At 45.5% G+C, this 21,137-nt stretch overlaps 1 protein-coding gene across 5 annotated transcripts in view; it reads right to left on the reverse strand.

Moving 5' to 3' along the window:
• Positions 1-21,137, reverse strand: part of CADPS2 (calcium dependent secretion activator 2) — a 2,822,196-nt gene that overhangs the window by 2,273,639 nt on the left and 527,420 nt on the right. For all 5 annotated transcript variants that reach the window (XM_069629098.1, XM_069629097.1, XM_069629096.1 and 2 more), the window contains one exon: positions 11,541-11,652. In XM_069629098.1, coding sequence (XP_069485199.1) covers positions 11,541-11,652 — 112 coding nt within the window. The remainder of the gene's footprint in view (positions 1-11,540; positions 11,653-21,137) is intronic.

The following is a 21,137-nucleotide window of genomic DNA, read 5'->3' on the forward strand; positions in this document are numbered from 1 at the left end:
CAGTGATTGTGGGTCTTTTTACATTGCCACGTCTTTTTGCAGAGATCATTCAATTCACTGAAGCAGATTGTATCCACTTTATCTCAACTCAAGGCTGCGAGGATTTAACTACACACTAGTTTGGAGAGAATGTCTTTGGCCAAAATGTCCAGTCGCTTTTCAACAAAAACATCTACTAGCTCGATGTCCCTGGTAGTAATAATTTGCAATGTATAATAATTTGCTGCAATTCAAAATCACTTGATCCTCCACTGGAAAAAGGGACACCAAAATCAGCCAGGAGTCTTGTGATACTGGACTTGCTGACACATCTGCAGATGGAACTTGCTGCTGTAGACGGGCGCTGACACATCTGCAGATGGAACTTGCTGCTGTAGACGGGAGGTCCCACACCCCATCATTATTTCATTCTGCAGAGAACTTGAGTCTGGCATATTGATCCCGAGCACAGAATCAGTGCCCTTTCCCAACTCTTTATTCGATGCAGAGATGGAGGGGGTCTCCCTTACCCCTACCTCTGATTCACTATTAAGAAGCTTGACTAGGTTAAGCATTCTCGGGAGGCTTTTTCTTTGTCAAAGCTGCCTCTTCGTGTGAATTTAATGAAGTTAAATCCACTGATTGAGAGCCATCTTCCATGAATGCGCTTTCGATTTTCTCCCCACAAATAGTGGCATTCAAAATCCTGCCACCTTTCTTTCCCTTTTTTACCTTTCTCTTTGGACATTTTAACAAAAATAGGCTACAGTCTTCCTTTGCCTCGCATATGTCGGGTACCCTGTTGAATATTTTGCACAATCGTTTCCAACGCTGCTTATTCCTGATTGTTTAAACACCAAACACATTTCAGTGAAGAGCTTTTACTCATTTTCTCTCGCTTCTGCTTTTTAGTCTTTCTTGACTGTATGCCTTGCTTTTTTGTAGCTTTTCCCCTCCTATCAACTTTTATTTTTTTATTTATTGGGTATTTATAATGCACCTATACAGCAAATGGTGGTTCAAGGTGCAACAAGATAAGTGGGGGTGCGGAGGGGGGGCAGGGATGAAGAAAAACAAAATGGTCCTACAAGATCTTGTGTTATCCGGATCGTGGGGCAGTAACAAGAAGCGCAGGAGGTGGGGAAGTGGGGTTAAGTGCCAGTCAGAGCAGAAAGTGATAATGCTTAGGAGGGAAAGGAAGTGCAGGTCAGAGCTGTGGGCCTGCAGTTTCTGAGTGGGATGAGGAGGGGAGGGCACTGGGCTAAGCGGGTGCTAAGGGGAGGGTATGTGGACAAGTGCCAGGGGAAAGCAGTGAGTGCAGGGGAAGTTAGGTCCACGTGCTAAGTGTGAGGACAGGGCAGGATGGACTCAATGGGGGAGTGGGCCGAGCCAGGCTAGTGCAGGGGGGAGGGAGCCCGATAGGGTAAGTGCAGAATAGGGGGGCAGGATCAGGGGTGACCAAGTGCTGGGATAGGACTCGTCGAGGAGAGTCTGCTGTCCTGTACGAAGCTGAAAGCACGAGGCGGCAAGTCAAATGAGGTAGAGGGGGACATTAGCAGGGTAGGGAGAGGAGGCAAGAGGAAGAGAAAAGGAGGGTCCTGAGAAGATTCCGGAACTTAAGGAGATCCGGCTCAAGTCCGAGATGGGCAGGGAGGCCATTCCAAAGGGAGGAACGTGCAGAAGAGAGAGCTCTATTCTCACCAAATCTCTGCTTGGAAAATCTTTTGATCTGTAGAGAGTTGGAGCTCGAAGACCGAAGGGCTATAGCAGGGAGGTATTTAGGGAGAGAGAGTTGGATGTAGCGGGGTCACAAGCCCCAGACAGCATTGTGGATGGTGCAGAGGGTCTTGAACTTGATCCTTGCATGCAACCCTTAGCCAGTGGTCAGATTTGAGGGCTGGCGAGATGCAGTCAATGGGCTTGCGGCCATGGCTAAGTCTTGCAGTCTGTTCTGGATTAGTTGAAGGGGCAAAGGGAGGATTTAGGAAGATTGAGTTGAGGAAGAGGCTGTTGCAGTAGTCCGGCCTATAGAGGCCCAGAGCTCTGGAGACATTTAGTTTCTGGTGGAAGGCGAGGAAAGAGAGAATGCCTCTGAGGAGGTGCAGCTGGAAGTGGGCCTTTTTGGCGTGGTCTGTGATGTGAGGATAGAAGGAGAGAGAGTTTCCGAAGATGACACCAACGTTTTTAGCATAACAAGAGGGTAGAGGGAGGGGGCCCATGGAGGGCAGCAAGAGAGAAGGAGGGAAGGAGGCAGCTGGGGTCCCAATGAGAAGGATCTCAGTCTTAGTGGAATTAAGGCAGAGATCGTTAGCAGTACACCATGCCTGAATAGCAGTCAGAAAGTCAGGAATGAGAGAGGAAGAAGAGGAGGAAGTGAAGGGAAGCTTGAAGGAGAGCTGTTTGCCATTCAAATTACACTGGAAGTGAGGTGTGAAGGCAGAGATCAAGTAGGCTAGAGTGGCAAGGTAGATGTTGAAGAGCATCGGCGAGAGGATAGAGCTCTGAGGGACGCTGTAGGTGGATTAAGATGGAGGACAGAAAAGGGCCCAGTTGAACCTGAGAAGGCCGGTCAGAGAGGAAGGAGGTCAACCAGTCCAGTGCCAGGTCTATGATGACCAAGGGTATCATGGAGCCAGTTTATTAGGTTTGCATGAAGGACCGTATCAAAGGCAGAGGAAACGTAAAGAAGGATGAGAACGGAAGGAAAGTTGGAATTGAGATTTGAGAGCAAGTCTTCATGGGTATTCAGGAGTGCAGTTTCCATACATCCGGCTGCTCTGAAGCCAGACTGGTGGTCGTGGAGACAACCAACAGATTCAGTGTGGTGGACCAGCTGGGGGATGACGAGCTTCTCCAAGAGTTTGCCCAAGAAGGGGGTAACAGAGATAGGGTGGTAGTTATCCAGGCAAGAGTGGTCGGCAGAAGGCTTTTTGACGAGAGGGTGCACAAGGGAGTGCTTGAGGAGTGGAGGGAAGGGGCCAGTGGCAAAGGAGTGATCACAGAAATCAGCCAAGGCTGGCGCAAGGGAGGCAATGTTGTCCTTGATAGTTCTAGAGGAGCAGGGGACCACCTGTTTGGAAGCGACTTTCATAGAGAGGACTTGGCTAGAGACCTTGTCTGGTGATATGGGTGAGAAAGGGGAGAGTAGGATGAAAGAGGGGAGTAGGAGGGAAGGGGGGAATAGGAGGGATGGAGGGAGGAGGGCAAAGGGAGGCTTGACAGCGGGTGAGTGAGAAGGGAGGGGTGTAGAGGAGAGAAAGGACAGGATGTCCTGAGTTTTGGTTCTGAAGTGAGAGGCCAGTGCAGTGCAGAGGGTCAGGGATGGCGGAGAAGTGGAGACTTCAGTAGGATTGGCGAGTTCTTTGCAGATTTTGAACAGTTCAGCCATGTTGATAGGGGCTTTTATATAGGCCATCTTCTTCAAGCGGATGGAGAGTCTGTATTGGAGAAAGCGGCAGGCAAGTCTGTCAGAACATGAGCTCGAAGCTTGCCACTTCCACTCAGCAGCTCTGCACTTGCGATTCAGAGAGGCTAGGTCGAAATCATACCAAGAGTAGCGCTTGGAGGCAGGCTTCACGCGGATCCTCATGACAGGGGCAAGGATGTCCAGAGTGTTAGGGATGGAGAGGTGAAGGCTAGCAATGGCTGCATCAGTGTGGGAGTCAGTGGCCGTAGTGGTAGGGGAAATTAATGTGGCGGCGGCAAAACTAGCTAATGATGCTTGCTTCATTGGTCATTTGACAGAGAAGAAGCCTGGCAGGGCTTAGCTGTGGGACCCAAGAGATACAGTTAAGAGGACAGGAGAGCATGATCAGACCAGGAGAGAGGTATAGTGAGATGGTTGGAGATGGGGATGTCTGCAGAGATGAGAGCATTCAAGGTGTGTCTGGCTGAGTGCGTAGGACCGGAGCGAAGAATGGTGAGGGAAAGAGCCATAGAGCCTGCAGAAGGGTTCACAGGCTGCATCAGGTGAGTCAATGTGGATATTGAAGTAAGCTTGGAGGTGGCGGCCAGGAGAGAATAGGTAAGATCAGACTACTCCAAGAAGAAGAGGGAGACCGGACCAGGGATCCTGTAGATGGTGGCAAGAGTCAGAGAGAGGATTGGAGAGACATCAAACAAGCAGAAGAGGCATTCAAAAGAAGCGTAGGACTGAGTGGGTATAATAGTAGCATTGACCCATTCTAGGAAAATCAAGGCCACTCTGCCCCCACTTCCCCGCCTAGGCTTAGAGAGGATCTTGTAGCCCTCCGGAAGGAGTGTGTCAAAGGTCGTGACAGAGCTGGCCATGAACCACGTCTCGGTGAGAGTGAGGACATCGAAGTCAAATTCCTCAAGGAGGTGGCCGATGTGAGAGGAGTGTCTAACAGCAGAGCAAGAATTGAGGGTAGCTAAGTGGATCTATCAAGGAGGAGGAGTTTGGGCTGAGAGCCCTGGATCATGACAGTGTCATTCTGGTAGACATTAATGATGACCCTAAATGATGGGAAGTATGCCAGGAGTACTTACCAACGGGTTCCACCATTAATGGGTGAAGAAGAGAAACGGCAGAGCACTGAGATTATATGGGGAATCCAAAGGTCTGGAGAGGAAATGACAAAGGGGATGTCAGTGACAGTCTGCCTGGAAGAAACATTGACATAGATGTCAGCAATGGGCAGGCCTGGATTAAAGACCAGGAGATCTTTGTTGTACTTTTGCCTTCCATACTTTGAAAGAGAAATAGGGTAGGTGATAGAGTAGCAGTTAGAGGAGATGGAAACCAAAATGGATGGAGAGAACAGAGAGATGGAAGGGAGGGGGTGAGAGGAATGGAAAAACTGCACGATGCATGACAAACTCACAAGGCGGCCTAACACCAAACATAGCAAATGCAAAACAACTAGATTTGGGTTTCCTAGATAGTGAGGAAAAAAGGTCTAGATTCAAAACATAACAGCAATGCAGAAACACCTTGATTCAGGATTCCTGGATAGAAGCCTAACTACCAGAAATGGCTAACTAAGACAATGGACTAAATGCCAGATATCGTTAATATACAACTGTGGGCGATGTGCAGAAGACTACACGCTTTTACTAGTAGGAGTAATAAGAGAGGTGGGGGAGTTTAATAGGGAGCAGTAATGGCTGTTCCCCCTGCCAGCACCTTGCAGGTTGATGGCTGCACTGCAGGCTCCAACGGTGAACACTGGAATACACAATCTGGAGCTGCTACTGCATGAGCTGCCATTTGCCTCAGGGCCCTTAGCCAGAGGGGGCTGCACATGCAGGGAGCCGCCCTGAGGATTTCAGTTAAATAGGGCCCAAGACCCAATCAGGGGTCAGAAATAGGCTCTGGGGGGGCAGGGAGAATAGGAAGCGGGAACAGGGGAAAAGGCTACAAATGACACATACCACGAGGCGGCAGAATGTTAAATTAAAGAAAAAGAAAGCGCCAACAATGAGCTAAGGCTCAGATGGCTTCAGCTCTTACCAGGCAGCAGGAAAGAAATACCGTACCGAGCACAATTCTGCCATAACGGACATAATGACATGCTTGATCTTTGATGTGTCTTCCTCACTCGCACACGGCAGGACACTGCTTAGATGCACTACAAGGCCAGTTCTGCCAGCGCTCCAAGATTTTCCTCCTTCAGGTGTGATTAAATCACCTTGGCTACTGCTCAGCATTGAGGAAGATCTCCTCCATCAACTGATTGTGGTGGCATTGTCAGCTGCCCTCAAAGAACAGGCATCAGCTGTGGGAGAGTTGCTGATACAGTGGATACTTTTGGTAAGCTTTTGCTGTAAATACAAAAAAGGAGGAATTTAAGTCTTTCTGAAAGTACCTCAAACTACTGGTTCCACCAATACCAGAGGAAAATGACCAGTTTGTTTGAGAATACATTTAACTCCATGCAACCAGAAAACACAGGCGAAGAAACAAAGGGAACCTGGGGAAACCCATCAGAGACCTACTTGGAAACTGCACTGCAGCCTCGCCTTGTGGGAGAAAGGGGTCTACATTCCAAAAATGGGATGTTTCCTGACCGGCAGTGGAGATGTCCTTGCTAGCATGGGAACTTGCTTTATTCATATGAATGACAATCATTGAACTAACGATGTCCCCGCCAGTTTTGCAGTGCTGGAGGACTTCATCGGTTGTGCACTCCACAAACCTTCAATCAAATCGGAGTCTAAATACCTTGACTGCAGGTTCTTTATCCAATTTAAACATGAATTTGTATTCCAGTATTCGCCTGTCTGAATGGAGCCATCAGAATGGTGGATATTTTATACCCTGACTTTCAAGACACTGTCTTTTCAGCTGTTTAGGAACAGGAACCTTTTTCCTTTGAGTTATGTTGCTATCAACACTAACAACTGAGCTGGAAGTATGCCAGAGACCATTTATTTTCTGTTACCCTCGGTGGTTATATCTTTTCAGGTGCTTCATCCAGATCTGCCAGGCTCATTTCCTAAGCATCGGGAGGCTGTCGATGGCGGATACATTTAACTGTGTGGCCTGACGGCATACACATGGTCACAGTGATCGGTCCCTTCCTCTAACCGGGATGAGGTTGGAGCGGAAACCTTGGAGTTCCAGGTTTGTAGCGCTCAGTGACCCATGTCTCCTGTGACCTGTGTCTCCTGTGTACTATTCGCCTCTGTGTTTGCTATGTCTCAGTCATCCCATGACAACCCGCCTTGCACTGGTGTGCAGGGATTAGGGTCAGAGGGAACGGCTGTGAGTACATATTTGGCTTGGTTGATGCAATAAGATATTGCAGTGACGTTTAGGTTCATTACACTATTTAGTTCTAATATCTGTCTTTGAGCCTTCTTTTTGGTCTTGTCTAGAAGCGTTTTGTGCTTTGCCTGGCTCTGACAATGTGAAGTACCAGAGCTTTAGCACCTAAAGCTGCATTAAAACTGTCATCTCTTAACACTACCTTCTCCCCCCCCCCCCCTCAAGCAAAGGCTGTGGAGCCCGGAAACCTTAGTCAAAGCTCAAGTTTTTAAATTGAATCCGCTATCAGTGTCTAATCTGTACCCTCTCCCTAATGCTGTCGTGTCGTACTTTCTCAGATACATAATGCTTCTGGTAGTAATCGAATTTCAGAGGTTTTAGCGAGAAGTGCTAGCAGGAGAAAATGCGTGCACAATGACATTTTGCAGCTGAGGGAAACAGTCAACAAGGAAATACTGGATACCTGGGCCACCCCATCAATAAATCCTGATGTCGAAAAGGAGGTGCTGGCCAGAAGGGCCGGGGGATGGCTTAGTTGAGAAAGTACCGCAGATAGTCAATAAGAGCTGGGGATCGAATCTCCCAAGCTGTGAGCACGGTACTGCAGTTTCTGCTGGCGAGCATGGAAAGTGCTATTGCAGATATTGTTTCTATGTCCAGCAATTAAAATATGGCCTCAATTAAGGGTTCGAAAGAGGGACCTTCTGGGCCTGTCGGTTTGCACTTTATTAACAAAAATGACGATACAGGATCTCAATCAATGTAAAGCCCCCTCTGACTTTACTGCCTGGGTTGATTCTTTTGATGAGACTATTTCACAACTACCGTTTGGAAAGGTTGATAAAGTGACTCAATCTGATCCAGTGAACTTTCAGAAGCTTTGCATTATAGCAGACGCAGCATATCAAACTGGTGCGCCTGAGAATACTGTTATTTTAACTGCTTCCCAGAAAATGGTTGTACATCAGCATGCAGCCATCTTGTTCCACCTTGGGATTGATAGCTGCTGCCCTTCCATGAAGTCCTTTGCTTTCTCCCCACAAATCTTTGGGTACATGTACAGCCACATATAAACTGATTCATAGACCGGTTGTTAAGGATATCCGTGTAAAGAAGTATGCTGGAGGTAATTTACCCTATTTTAAGGGGTTTTGTGATGGATCAAAGAAACAAATATTATTGTCAATGTAAATATAGCAGAAAGGGCGGAATCCAGAGAGGCGCTGAGAAATAAGAACCTTTTTTGGTTGCATTCCAAATTTGGACATGGCTGTGTTAGGGGCCGGGATCTTCGACTCTTACGCAAGGTGCAAATTAAAGACTGGTGTACTGAAAAGGACACAGATTGTATCATCATTGGTTGCGGCCAGACTAATTTGTCTTCGTTTTTGAGTTTATATGACAATGTGAATAGTTCCTCCCTTGACACCAATCTAAGGCTTATTGTCAACTTATGTTCTTCTTTGCTTGTTCTTGTTTTGTTGTCAGCACCTCTATGCCTACGGGCCTGTGTGTTGGCGTGTTATAAATAAATAAAAAAATAACCACCAATGGTGGCAAAAGGACCAGGCCAAATATTAGTAGAGTATCAAGAAAGGGTGATTTCAGACCCTTTTCCAGAACTGGAAATTACTCCTTGTGGGGTGTAGGATCCTCTGATTCACCCACTTTTTCATGGCCTTTCTAGAGGAGGTTGCCCCCATAGAAGAGCCCCTTTGAGGGTCCGATTGATAATTACATGGTATCAGGGGTGGTAACTGGATTACCGTCCAGTATGCTTGAATCATTGATGAATGTGTAATGAAGGTGCAATTGGAATGCTCAGCTTCCTGGAGCCACACCAAAGCACGTATCCTAGCTCTCCATCTTTGGAGAAGGAACATGGAATGAGTGTTTCATAACCCAAGGACTGTAGAGGAATAGTCCTACACTAACCAAGAGGGTTGTGCTATCTCATATGCTTGGTAGTGTGATTCCTTTGAGTCAAAAGTGAAGCAGTCCTTCCTGGGTGCCAAGGACTTCACACCTACTTTATGTGATCAGCATCTCTGCCCAATGTGTAAAGATTCCCTTCCTCGTCAGTGGGTACCAAATGGGATTGTTGGCCTGGAGCTTCACACATATCTCTAACTCTGCTCCATTCATTTGAACTCCACTCCTCCAGCAGAAATAGATCCAATTGACTGGTGACTTAATGTCCTTGAGGCTGCTCTTATCTGGAACATGTAAAAGTATCTGCAAGATTGCACCTTCCTCCAAACAGCAAGGATGTGCAAGAAGCACCACTGGACAAACAGGTCAGCTCAGCAGATGTATCTTTCAGCTCAGCAGACGTATCTTCCAGCTGAGGCAATAAGTTAATGAATTTCTAATTGTTTTTTTAGTCTATGACATGATATATGATATGATATGGCATTTATAACGCGCCTATACACAAGTGCTTCAAGGCGTAACAAGGCAAGGGAGGGGAACAAAGGGAGGACGGACAGCGATCCTACTAGGCCAGGTGTCATTCAGATCGTGCAAGTGCGTTTGAAGGGGACATGGACAATGCAGTACATGGGAATAGATAAAACCGTAAGTAAGTGACGGCCAGCAAGTGGCAAGTGCAGACATCGGGTGTCAAGGGCTGGTAGGGGGACTGTAGGGATACAGAACAGTCCGCAAGTGCGGGGTATGCCAGGCGGGAAGTGCAGGAGTGTATCGCTGGTGGCATGGCCCTGGGCCCGAGATCAGAGGGTGTCCAGGTAGCCAGTGCAGTTTCGGTTACAGCAGGAGGTCAGCAGAGGAGAGGAGGGGAAAAACCAGACGCAAAGAGAAAGGTTTTGAGGTGCTTCCGGAACCGGAGATGATTCTCATCAAGTTTAAGGGAGGCAGGGAGGCTGTTCCAGAGGGAGGCACCAGACGACGAAACAGATCTACCACCAACTCGTTGCTTGGAGAAGTGACTGACCGTGAGGGAGTTGGAGGCGGATGAGCGAAGAACTTGAGAGGGAAGATATTTAGGAAGAGAGAGTTGAAGGTATTGAAGCCCCAGGCCCCAGAAGGCCTTGTGGATGATGCAGAGGGTTTTGAACTTAATCCTTGCAGCCACTGGGAGCCAGTGCAGAGATTTCAGTCCTGGAGAGATACGATCCCTGGGCTTGAGGCCAAGGACAAGTCTCGCAGTCCCGTTCTGGATAAGTTGCAGAGGGCAGAGAATAGAAGCAGGCAGGTTTAGAAAGAGGCTGTTGCAATAGTCCAGCCTAGAAAGAACCAGAGCTCTGGAGTCGGTGAGCTTCAGGGGGAGGGAGAGGAAAGGAAGAATACCTCTGAGGAGGTGCAGCTGGTAGTGTGACTTCTTAGAGATGTCAGAGATGTGAGGAGAGAAGGAGAATGTGGAGTCGAAGATGACCCGAAGGTTTTTTGCCTTGCAGGTGGGAACAGGAAGAGGACCAAGAGAGGCCGGCCAGAGAGCTACAGGAAAGGAGGGAACGGGTGTGCCAATGAGGAGAATCTCAGTCTTACTGGCATGAAGGCAGAGGTCATTGGCGGCACACCACTCCTGGATAGCAGACAGACAGTCAGAGATGAGGGAAGGAGAGGAGGAGGCCGAGGGTAGTCTGAAAATGAGCTGGGTGTCATCTGCATAGCACTGAAAGTTGCTATATTCAATACATATTGTAATGATGTGTATCAGTACACATAGCAAGATCATTATTCTCTACTAGAAATCACCAGTGCTCCAAGTCCCTACAATACTCTTCTGCTCTATCCCAATTCAACAGAATTCAATTGGTATTCTCAATGCTTCATTGCCAATCAACATTCTACTCTACAATTCCTTTGTGTACATCCCTTTCAGCAGTTGAACGGCTCCTTGATGCATGCCCTGCATCCGTCTGTGAGCCGTTCAAAGCCAATGAACCTACACCCACTTTTGGTAACCAGAACAGGCTGTAGTCCCTGTGGTGCAATACTGCCCCTAAAAAGATATGATCGCCCTTTGAAGGTCGCATGCATTTTACAGACAGGTTGTTTAGTAAGTGCATTTCCATGTGCAATAATCAATATCACAAATTGTTTCTCTCCTTTACCCCACTGTCCAAAGCTGCAATATTCTTCATTGACACTGCACTCTATTACCCTCTGCATTCCCTAATCGGAAGCATTCTAAGGTTGAGAATCCGCCTCATCTCAGAGTATTTCTAGCATATTAGTATCCGTTCCAGAGTACCAAGTTCAAAAGTAAAATATGCACACCAAATTAATTCTCCTCCCACATGCGAGAACTATAATTATAGTATTAACTGAAACCTGCTCCGGCACACATTTTCTATGAAGTTTGAAACCAAACACAACCTCATGATCAATACAAATATAGTATACTGGTTTGGGTGAGGTACCCTCCCTCCCCCATTGTATTCTGCTAACGTATGCACTGCAACAAGATTAACATATCTGCTTGCTAAATCTATAAACATGTCAATTTCAATACTCAGTCCTCGTTCCTGGAGGCACATCTGTATCACACATTCTACACTGCAATGTCCCCTCTGAATGCAATGCCACATTATGTGCAAAGCTTCGAGATTGACTACATTTTTTGCAAAGCAAGGTCTGCAGAGTACCAAGGGTGTTATGTTGTCACAACGCCTATTAAAAAAAATACGAAAATTTAGAGATAATTGTTTCACAAGGCCTTTAACCCAATCAATCTAAACGTGTGAAGCATGAAGGAAAATGAAGGCTCATGGTATATTTCCAATGAACCATACTCCGAGTACGATTACATAATAATTTGCATCTGGAAATACACACACAACCATAAGAAGGCAGAAAAAGAACTCACCTTTCCCAGTTCTTTGTCTTCAAGTGCTAAGACCCCAGTATTCTCTGTAAAAAGCTTGACTTTTACAATTGGTCGCGGGTGAGTTGTGGTGAAATCTCCCTGGGTTCCCCATCTGTAAAAGTCCAAAAATTGAGATTTCAGAACTCTGTATCTGAACATTCATTAACTAATGTGTATAGTGAATGAGTTCTTTCAGGATGATCGTGCTTTGGTAAAATCAAAAGAATTCATGCAAAACAGCCATTTTTCTTCTGAAAAAAAACACAGATGTGATTGTCATACTATTGCTTAGTTACAAAATCATTCTAATTTAGAAAGTGATGCGCGAATTTATCACTTAATCGATTCATCATCTTTCACAAGCATACCATTTACTTTCTACTGTACAATTCACTTCCTGCTTGCCGAAACTATGCCATCACAGGAGCACCTTTCTCAGGCACACCAGCATTCATGCATGTTCCATTTTTGGACAAGAGGTTGGAACACCCGCCTGGGAGCCAGAAGCTTTTGAGTTTAATCCTCCCAACTACTATTTTTCTCTCTGCAATGAAACTACTGAATGTACTGTATTTTTTATGGCATGTTTGCTGGAGGGGGTCAATTAACCAGATATCTGCATAATCCATGTCAAACAGTAGTTAGCTGTTCAGGATTTTTATATAAAAATTCTAAATATTTTTTCAAACAGACTTATCTTATGTTGTACTGAGCTTGTGCACCGGTCCAGTGAATGCCTCAAACACATGCATTTGAAATGAAAATAAATGAGTCTGGCATCTGCAGTTGAGGAGATCTGCCTGGCCTAACTCGTTTAGTTACTAGTCAGTTCGAGCTCTCCTAGATGTCAACAAATGGCTGGCCAAGGTGCAAAAGGCGAGGTTCAGCAATATACTCAATAACACTGCTGCTCCCGCTTAAGGGCACCCTCCCTCCTCCTTCACATCAGCACTAACCAGAGCTGTAATATTTTGGCAATGCAAGGACCTTTGGTTGCCCACCAAAGAGGTTGCCACTAGTAAGGCTGCCCTCCACACTCCTGGATGCAGAAGATTTTCAATAAAATGGGCAGCAAAAAGCCACATTTGCACCTGCAAGAAACAATGTGTGTCTGTTAAGAGACTGTACAAACAGAGCATTGGCTTCTGGCTGCAGATGCCAAACTGCAAGGAAAAACAAAGTGAGGCACTGGTCTAGGAAGAACCTGAGGAGGAATAACCAATGAGCTTTACCAAAGCGTTCGACGCCTTCCACCCCAGCACCATCAAATACCAATGCAAGTGGTTCTTGCACGGTCTTCATCTTGACATCCTTAGTAGTTCTTCCCTCCGAACACTCTGCCCACCAGAATTGTCAGTTGAACCCCTAGGACACCTCTCCATTTGAAATCATTTGATTTTAAATTCTTATATCTTGCTAAATCGCCCACAGGCCTCAAAGCGCACACAGAACCAGACAGTAACAGACACACAGAAAACTAAGTGAGTAAAGGCACAAGATGGTCCAATTTAATTTGGGTCAAGGTTGAAAAGATGGGTCTTGATTCTCTTTATAAATTCAGAAAGAGACTTAAACTGTCGTACCTGAGTTGGAATTGTATTCCAGGCCCAAAGAGCTTGTACACTAAATCTGGTACCTCCAAAACTCAGTAATTTGAATCTGGTTTGCAAGAGCTTGGTGGCATCATAACAAAGCAATGAGCGACCAACACTACAAGGGGTTAGTCTATTGGAATGGTACTGAGGTGTATCAGCATTACAGCACTTAAAGGAGAGGGTAAGAATTTTATGTGCGATATGTTGTTTCACAGGGAGCCAGTGAAGCTTCCCTCTAGCCTCAGAGATGTGATCTCTGAGGTAGAGACCAAAAACAGCTCTAGCAGAATTATTTTGTATGACCTGTAAAGTCTAGACATTTGCTTTTGTAGTTTCAGAAAATGACTGTTGCCATAGTCAAGACGTGAATTTACAAGCGCAGTGGCGAGCAAGTATCGATTCTACAGGGAAACGTATGGGCGAATGTGTTAGAGGAAGTTTGACACATAACTGCATGTGGCTTTTACCTGGGCCACCTGCGGCTTCATAGCAATTTCTGCATCTAATGTAATGCCTAAGGTCTTTACTAATCTTGCCACCTTGATCTTGTTGTTAGCTATGACAAAATGATCATACTGAGAACCCAATTTCTTGAGTTTATGACCAGAGGTGACTATCAGTAGTTCCGTTTTTTCCACATTCAAGGCTAATGAATTGGTCACCATCTACGCCTGAAAATTGTGATGGATGGAAGTAATGGCGTTGGTGGCACTAGTATGGCAACCTGATAATTGAATTATGACCTGGTGTCATCTGCCTAATTAGTACATTGGACACCCAGGTCTTCAAGAAGGGTGAGGAGGGGCATAATATATAAATTAAAACGGGTGGGAGAAATGCATGAACCCTGGGGTACACCACAGGTAATGAATGCGGGGGTGGAACTAATATTATTGACTGCCATTTGCGTATGTCTGGGACCCAGGAAGGATGCAATCCATTGGGAGGCCAATAGTGAGCTGTGTGCCTGATACACTAATCTTTTTACCAGCTGCGCATGATCGATCAAGTCAAACGCTGCTGACAGGTCTAACAGCCTAAGGAGTTCTGGTTTGCCTTTGTCCAAAATACCAGCAATGTTTGACTTTAGGTCAAGAAGAGCTGTTTCACTGCCATGTTTTGCCCTGAAATGTGATTGTTTTTGGCTTAAACAGCTGTTTCCTTACTAAGTGGTCCTGGAGTTGTAAATAAGCACCACAGTCCAAGATCTTGAAATGAAGGGCACGTTTGTAATGGGCTGGCAGTTTTTGTAGGATTGTGAGCGTCCAATGTGCTCTTTTTTAATAGGGGAGTTACCCGTGATTCTTTAAGAACCTTAGGTACATTAGCTTCCTCAAAAGACATGTTAACAAAGCTAGTCACCCAATGTGTCAATGTCTGAGTACAGTCTTTGAAAAGACTAGATGGAAAGCAGTCACCTAACACAGGATGTGAGTTTCATGTTTGTATTTGTATTTATTAAGTTTATATAGCGCTTTACTCCAAAACGCTGCACATTTTAACAGGATACATTTAACAATAAGAAAGTAACAGTAGAAGCAAATTACAATTTTGAATCAGACCAACAAAACAGTATGTAGAGCAATTAGACAGAAGGGAAGAGGGTGAGTAGTGCAGTAGAGCTGGGAGGAAGAGGGAGGGATACGTCGGAGGAGGAGGGAAACGGAAGGGGTAAAGGGGTGAGAATGGGGTGGAGGGGGAAGTGGAGGGAGATGATTATGGGAAAAGAGGGGGAGGCTGGGGGAGAAGGGGGAGGGGTTTCATGGCGGGGAATGGAGAAGGAGAGATTTAAGGGACGTGCAGAATGATGAAAAGGTAGGAATAGAGAGAATTGAGAGAGGTAAGGAGTTCCAGTGCAGGGGGGCTAGGAGTTGGAAGGAGCAGAAACGGGAGGAGGCACAAGAGGAAGGAGGAACAGTGGGAAGGAAGTGGTCAGCTGAGCGAATGTTATTGGTAATTATGCAAATGTGATCCTCGGTGGAGGGTTTAAACTGAAAGATTGTTGCAATGAGGATTGTTTTAGGAGACTGTGCTGGAGTATCCAAGGCATTGGTCTTAATCATTGTAGTAAAGGAGATTTGATTGGTTTGAGTCGCGATAGATTTTGTATGCTCTGCTGTTTTTAGGTTAAACTCATCATGTATTGATTGACACCAGTCTGCGTCCTTCAATACATTGGGGGCCACTTGGGAATTTCCTTTAAACTCTTTTCAAGTGAATTTGATTTGGCGGACAGAATCCTATCGTTATAGCTATCTGACTTTGCAGCAATAATAGCTAGATAATGCACTTTTATAAGCAAGATGGTGCAGGGAGGTAGGATTTTTCCTCCATTCTCTCCCGGTTTTTATGTGTATCATGATGTAAGCTAACAATGGAGTCATTAAACCAGGAGATTGTATTGGTTTTAGTTTTTAGTAAACAAGATTTCTTAGGAGCAAGAGTATCCATGACGTGAATAAAAGTATCGGTAAGATGGCTAGCCAGATCGTCAGAATTTGTAAAGGTATGCACAGGTTTTTGTTCACGTAATAGGAGAAGGGAGAGCACTTGAGGTGTAGGTTTCTTAAAATGTCTTGCCACAACGTGCTGTTTGGGGAGCGTTTTTTTGGGAACGAGAGGAATCAAGAGGAGAGAAACTAAAGGACACTTGATAGTGATCTGACCAGGGACACTGACTAACGTCCAGATCAGAGATGGTAATACAGTGGGTCAAGAACCAGTCTCAGATATGTCCAGCTTTGTGAGCAGGTGTAAGAGATTTAAGAGTTGCTAGCAAGGAAATAGCATTATTGGCGCTGATGTTGCGGGCCCAAAGATTAAAATCCCCAAGAACAAGTACTGGGGTATTGGCCTCGGTCATTTAATCAATTCAATTAATAAGTTGTTCTTCAAAGTCTGGAGTTTCAGATGGTGGACGATATACAAGAATTACAGGCAGGGGGTAATTTTCGTGTAACTTAACCTTAACTAATAAGCTTTCACAACCATCCAGAATATCGTGAGGATTAAGGTGCAGGTTTAGGTGAATAGAGGCAAGTATAGCCACACCACCCCCCTGCGTGCTGGGGTATCCACGCTGAACATAGAGTATCCATAAGGTAATGTTAAAGTGGCAGCGCTCGGGGTATCTGTGGTGAGCCAGGACTCAGTAATGGCCATAAAATCTCAACCTGATGTTAAGATTGCGTCAGAAACCTCAACCTCATGTTTTAACAGGGAAAGGGTGTTTAGGAGTGAAAAACGAATTTGAGAGGTAGAAGTATCTCCCTCAACCTGTGTACTCAGTTTATCAGGCACTGTGTCACGTACTTGAATGGCAGGAACGGATCTAAGATTAAATCATCCAAGGGAGCTGCCAGAGAGCTGGAAACAGGTGAAATGATCACTAGCGCTAAACATGGGATCGTAGTAAGGCGAAGCTGGAGTAGCTACGTGACTCAGTGCCATGGAACATAAGAGCATGTCAGGAGGCTTACTCATGAAGCATGAACTATGCAGGGATGCAATCAGCAAAGCAGTGGTGGTCATATGGGGAGGTATGTAAATGCTACGCTCCCCGGATACCAGCACAGAATGAAGGATTGCATCGCATTTTACACTAACAGCATCATTGTTATGCACATAGAGAGGAGGAGGGATATTGTGTAGTGCGTTCTATGTTTGCCAAATAGATGACATGATAGCAGCAACCCCCATCAGGACCTGACTCGCTGTGGCAGAAAGGATCCTGCTGCCACAAAGCCGACATAAACTGGCACTAACTGGCCAGTCTCTCTCGCGCCAGAGCTCCCGTGCACGGACTGCAAAAAAGTAGTCCCCCAGTAACTACAATACTACAGGGATTTGTAGTTCTGACACTGTTGAAGCCTACGTGCAGTGTGCTACACACAGCAGGTCTGCAAGAAGCAAAAACAAGGCTCCAATAGCGATTTCTTATAAAAAAAATCGGGCACAAACAAACTTAGCCGCAATACGATTTTAAAAATCATTATAAAGTATGTATACATCTGCACCTACAAGCATACATTCAAGTAGCAATACCAAGTAAGCTAAAAAATGAAAATCAGCTATTTATGCCTTCCCCATGCCACCACTTCCCTGTAGGCTGCCTTTGTTAGGCATGCCCCAATGTATTCATTGATGTACATTGATTTAAGATTAAATTCATGGCGAGTCAATAATGTAAACAGATAAAATACAGTAAGCCATGTCTGTGCTGTGGGTGCCCTCTTTGTGAAAACAAACAAGTATAGCATGTGGCCCCAAGGGGCACAGCTAGTGGGGGCTACATGCGTGGTCCCCAAGAGAACACCTAGAAATAAAGACACAGACACCAGGGTATTAACATCATTTTATTTAAGAACCAGGTGTAATCTGTTTTCTTTCTTTACGTCTTTGCTTTGTGTATGCGTTTTGGTTTAGAAGAGTACATGGATGGAATGTTAAGAGAAGGAAAAAGAAAATGGAACAATGAAGTAGAACTTCTCTGACCAAGAATTTGCTGGGTAGGCGAGAAAAGAATCCATAGAGGACTTCTAAAAGAAAACCGTTAAAAAAAAAGACAGTTAGAAGAAAGGACAGAGTGAAAGAGGGAAGAGAAAAAGATTAACCTGTGAGGGCCGCTGCCTTGAGTGGCCCCTACAGGGCCCATCATACATTAGTGGTGCTGTCCCGCATGTGGGGGAAGCCCCCAGAGGGTGAGCCAGGGGGCTGAGCTGGTGATTTTCGTGGGCAGCGTGGCTGCTCTTGGGCTGTGACCGATGTCGGCCAGACCAGATGGGTCCATGAATCACCAAGAGCCCAGGTAGACTGCTTGGGGCCGCCCGAGCTAAAGGCGAAGTGCACAGCCCGGACCATGTGCCGGTAGGCCCACCTCATGGCCATGGAAGCGGGCCCTTCTTAAAAGTCCTCCGGGGCCTCATCTGTCAGCTGTGGCCTGCTGAAGAGGTTGCAAACGCATTTTTTTTCGTTTTACCCAAAAAACCAGGACCTGTAGATTTGAAATGCAGCCTTCCCATGCTGGTTCCATTATGGCAGCCGGCGTTCGAAAACAAAATGGGTGGGACTTGTGGGGGGATTGGTTAATGAGACACCTACCCCTATTTAAGGTGGAGAGAGAGAAGGGACTGACGGATACCTCTCCCTTCTTTTGCAGAATCGAGTGGGAACAGAAGCGGAAGCTACACTGTTCCGTTGGGCATATGAGGACTAATGCCAGGTTGCTGCTATATCCATCAAGGAACCCAAAAGCTATATTTAATTCTGGACTGAATTAAGGAGAATCGAAATCCCGTTTTTTTTTCTCTTTATTTTTTTTTTTTTAAAGTCAAATAAAGACTATCTTTGCTTTACTCAGAATACCTGTCCTGAGTATTCCTTCACAGTTTTTTTTTCAGATGTAATGGCTAGGTATTTCATTGCATCCCAACTTGTATGGGCCCTCCTTCGAATCTTCTATATGCATCTAGTTGCTTTTTATGGACTGTTCTGTTTTATTCGATTCCCCTTTATTATCTGATTTTTCTTTATGTTTTGTGTTTTTTGTTGTTTGTTTGCTATGTTAGCGCCACTATGCCTGAGGGCTGTGGCTTGCGTGATATGTAAATGAAATAAATAAAAACTGTCCCTACTCCGCAGAAGAGAAGAGTGCACCCTTGCATGGACCAGAGCCAGGAAACCAGGGCTACATGAGCATTGGCAAGCCAACAGTTCTGGTTGTATTTAATTCAGGTTTATAGATCCGAATGCAGTTGGTATTTGGTCTCTACACAACCAGTTATTTAAATAATGCTTGCAAGTTACTGTTGCAGGCACATAACATTGGTCATGAACATAGTATAACCTCTTTTTGCTATGTGTACTACTAATGTTATGTCTCAAACACAAACCTGTTGACCTGTTTAGAACTTTGAAAGTAAGCATGATGAATTTGGGAGTGAGTTTGGATGGCTGGTATAGGTTTCAGCTAAGGTGTAAGGGAGAAAGGGTATGCTAAGGCAGGGGACAATAGGCAGAGGGGAGCGCAGAAGGCAGGGGTGCTCTTGGGTGAGAGGGGTAGGTAGAGGTGAACTAGAACAGCTGGCATGATGGTGATAGGCAGGGACATGCTAAGGTGGATGGCTGCTGGCAAGCAGGGATGAAGCAGGGAGGGTAGGGATGAATGTGAGTGGAGGCAGAGTAGGGTTGTGGGTGTTATTTAATGTGAGATGGGATAGAGAGGGGCAAGGCATAGAGAGGTGAGGTAGAAAGGGTGGGGGTAAATGGGGGTGATAAGTGCTGGAGTATATGTGTGGAGGGTAGAGTGGGTGTGGTTGAGCAGTGGAGTGGGACAAGGGTAGAATGGGGTATCATCCAGCACTGTCACTATGATCTTCGGATCAACACGCTAGGTGTTTCTCGGTTGTGGGCCATCGTATATGGAACTCGCTCCCTAATGACCTTTGAAAAATCAATTCTAATCTATAATATTGAAAAAGACTAAATGTTCATCTCTTCCAATATTTCTAATACTATCTTTTCTGTACTTGCTGTCGGTCTCTTCTGGTGAAGATCATGACACAGATGCCGTTTATTCTGTCCAGTTTCTATCCTTCATTGGAGACAATAGGCACATGATAGATAAATAAAGTTCAGCTCTCCAAATGCTTGCACCATCCACATCAGCCAAAGCCTTTGGTCAAGTAAAATGCATGACCAAAAGACTCAACACATTACTCCTCCTTTGGCCTCTTATACATTGCACAAGGTGGGCGACAGATGAAGTAAATCCCCTCCTCCCAGTTGTCACTGGTTCACAATGGACAAATTAGTACCCATGGAAAGATAAAGTGCAGTGCAATGATAATCCCCCTGCCGCAGCACACCAGCCCTATCCCAAAACAGCTATCCAAAGTGAGTAGGATATGGGCGAATGGTCGGATGTATCATTTTATAAAACCCAACAGAATTATTAGACTTACTACTGCTCATGGGTCCACCCTCTAGTCTGTCCACCATCCACTTCTCCCTTGCCATTGCTGCACCTTTATAGTAATTATCCTGCAGAACTGCAATATGTTGGGAGGTTTCATTGACAATGTAGCACAATATTTAATTACTTATTTGGATAAGAATGACAGTCAGTGTTCCCACATATTCAGTGGATTACACAATCAGTAGCATTGTATGCTGCCCTGTTCCATTCCACAGCCACTGGTAAAACCATTTGTATATGCCCATGTGTCCTGCAGCAAATGTGTTCTGAAAGTACCTCAGAGCAGAACTTTGGCATACCATCCAACAAGATCATTCTTAGTTTATGAATACACTTCAAATAATCCTTGAGCTGCATCCAAATCATTTCATTCATATTTAGGACTGGGGACTCGGGAAAAGTACTGACCCAGAAAAGGCCTTGGATCTCCATGAAGGCCACAACTAATGAATGTTCTGGATCATTGTCAATTCGTTTTTTGTGTCCTAGGTATCACTTTAACACGTAGGACCGGTGACCCACGGGCAATATTGTCTTTGTAGTCTCTGTTCAATTGGTCTTGGAAGATGTTCTTTTATCCCAGGGCCATACTTGGGGAAGCCTTTTGAGAGGAAGTCACATATCAGAGACTGGGACCTGGGGTGAAGGAAATACTTGCTCCACAATGCCAACCCAAGAAGCAGTATACGGAGGATCCTCTCTGGGCTTTTACTCTATTCCCATTCTTCCATTTAAGATCATCCAAGCCACCACCAAGACAGTAATTAAGTCACAACACCACAATGGAAAATTACCCCGACCCTAATCATAGGACTTGCAGTGACAACATCAACTCTAAACTCCTAAGAAAAAGAAGCTGAATAAGTTTCCAGTGCTTCTAAACAATCCAGATCCCTTTGTTATGCACTCCCTGCAGGCCCCGTTACCTGTAGCAAGCTAGAACCTCTATCTGCATATGGGCCCTGTGACATCTGGACAGATGGGCTGCAAGCCCTCAGACACCCGGCATTTCAAAACAGCACCATG

This window comes from Ambystoma mexicanum, chromosome 12 (assembly GCF_040938575.1).
Source record: "Ambystoma mexicanum isolate Mex_15411 chromosome 12, UKY_AmexF1_1, whole genome shotgun sequence".
In the NCBI taxonomy this organism is placed as follows: Eukaryota; Metazoa; Chordata; class Amphibia; order Caudata; family Ambystomatidae; genus Ambystoma; species Ambystoma mexicanum.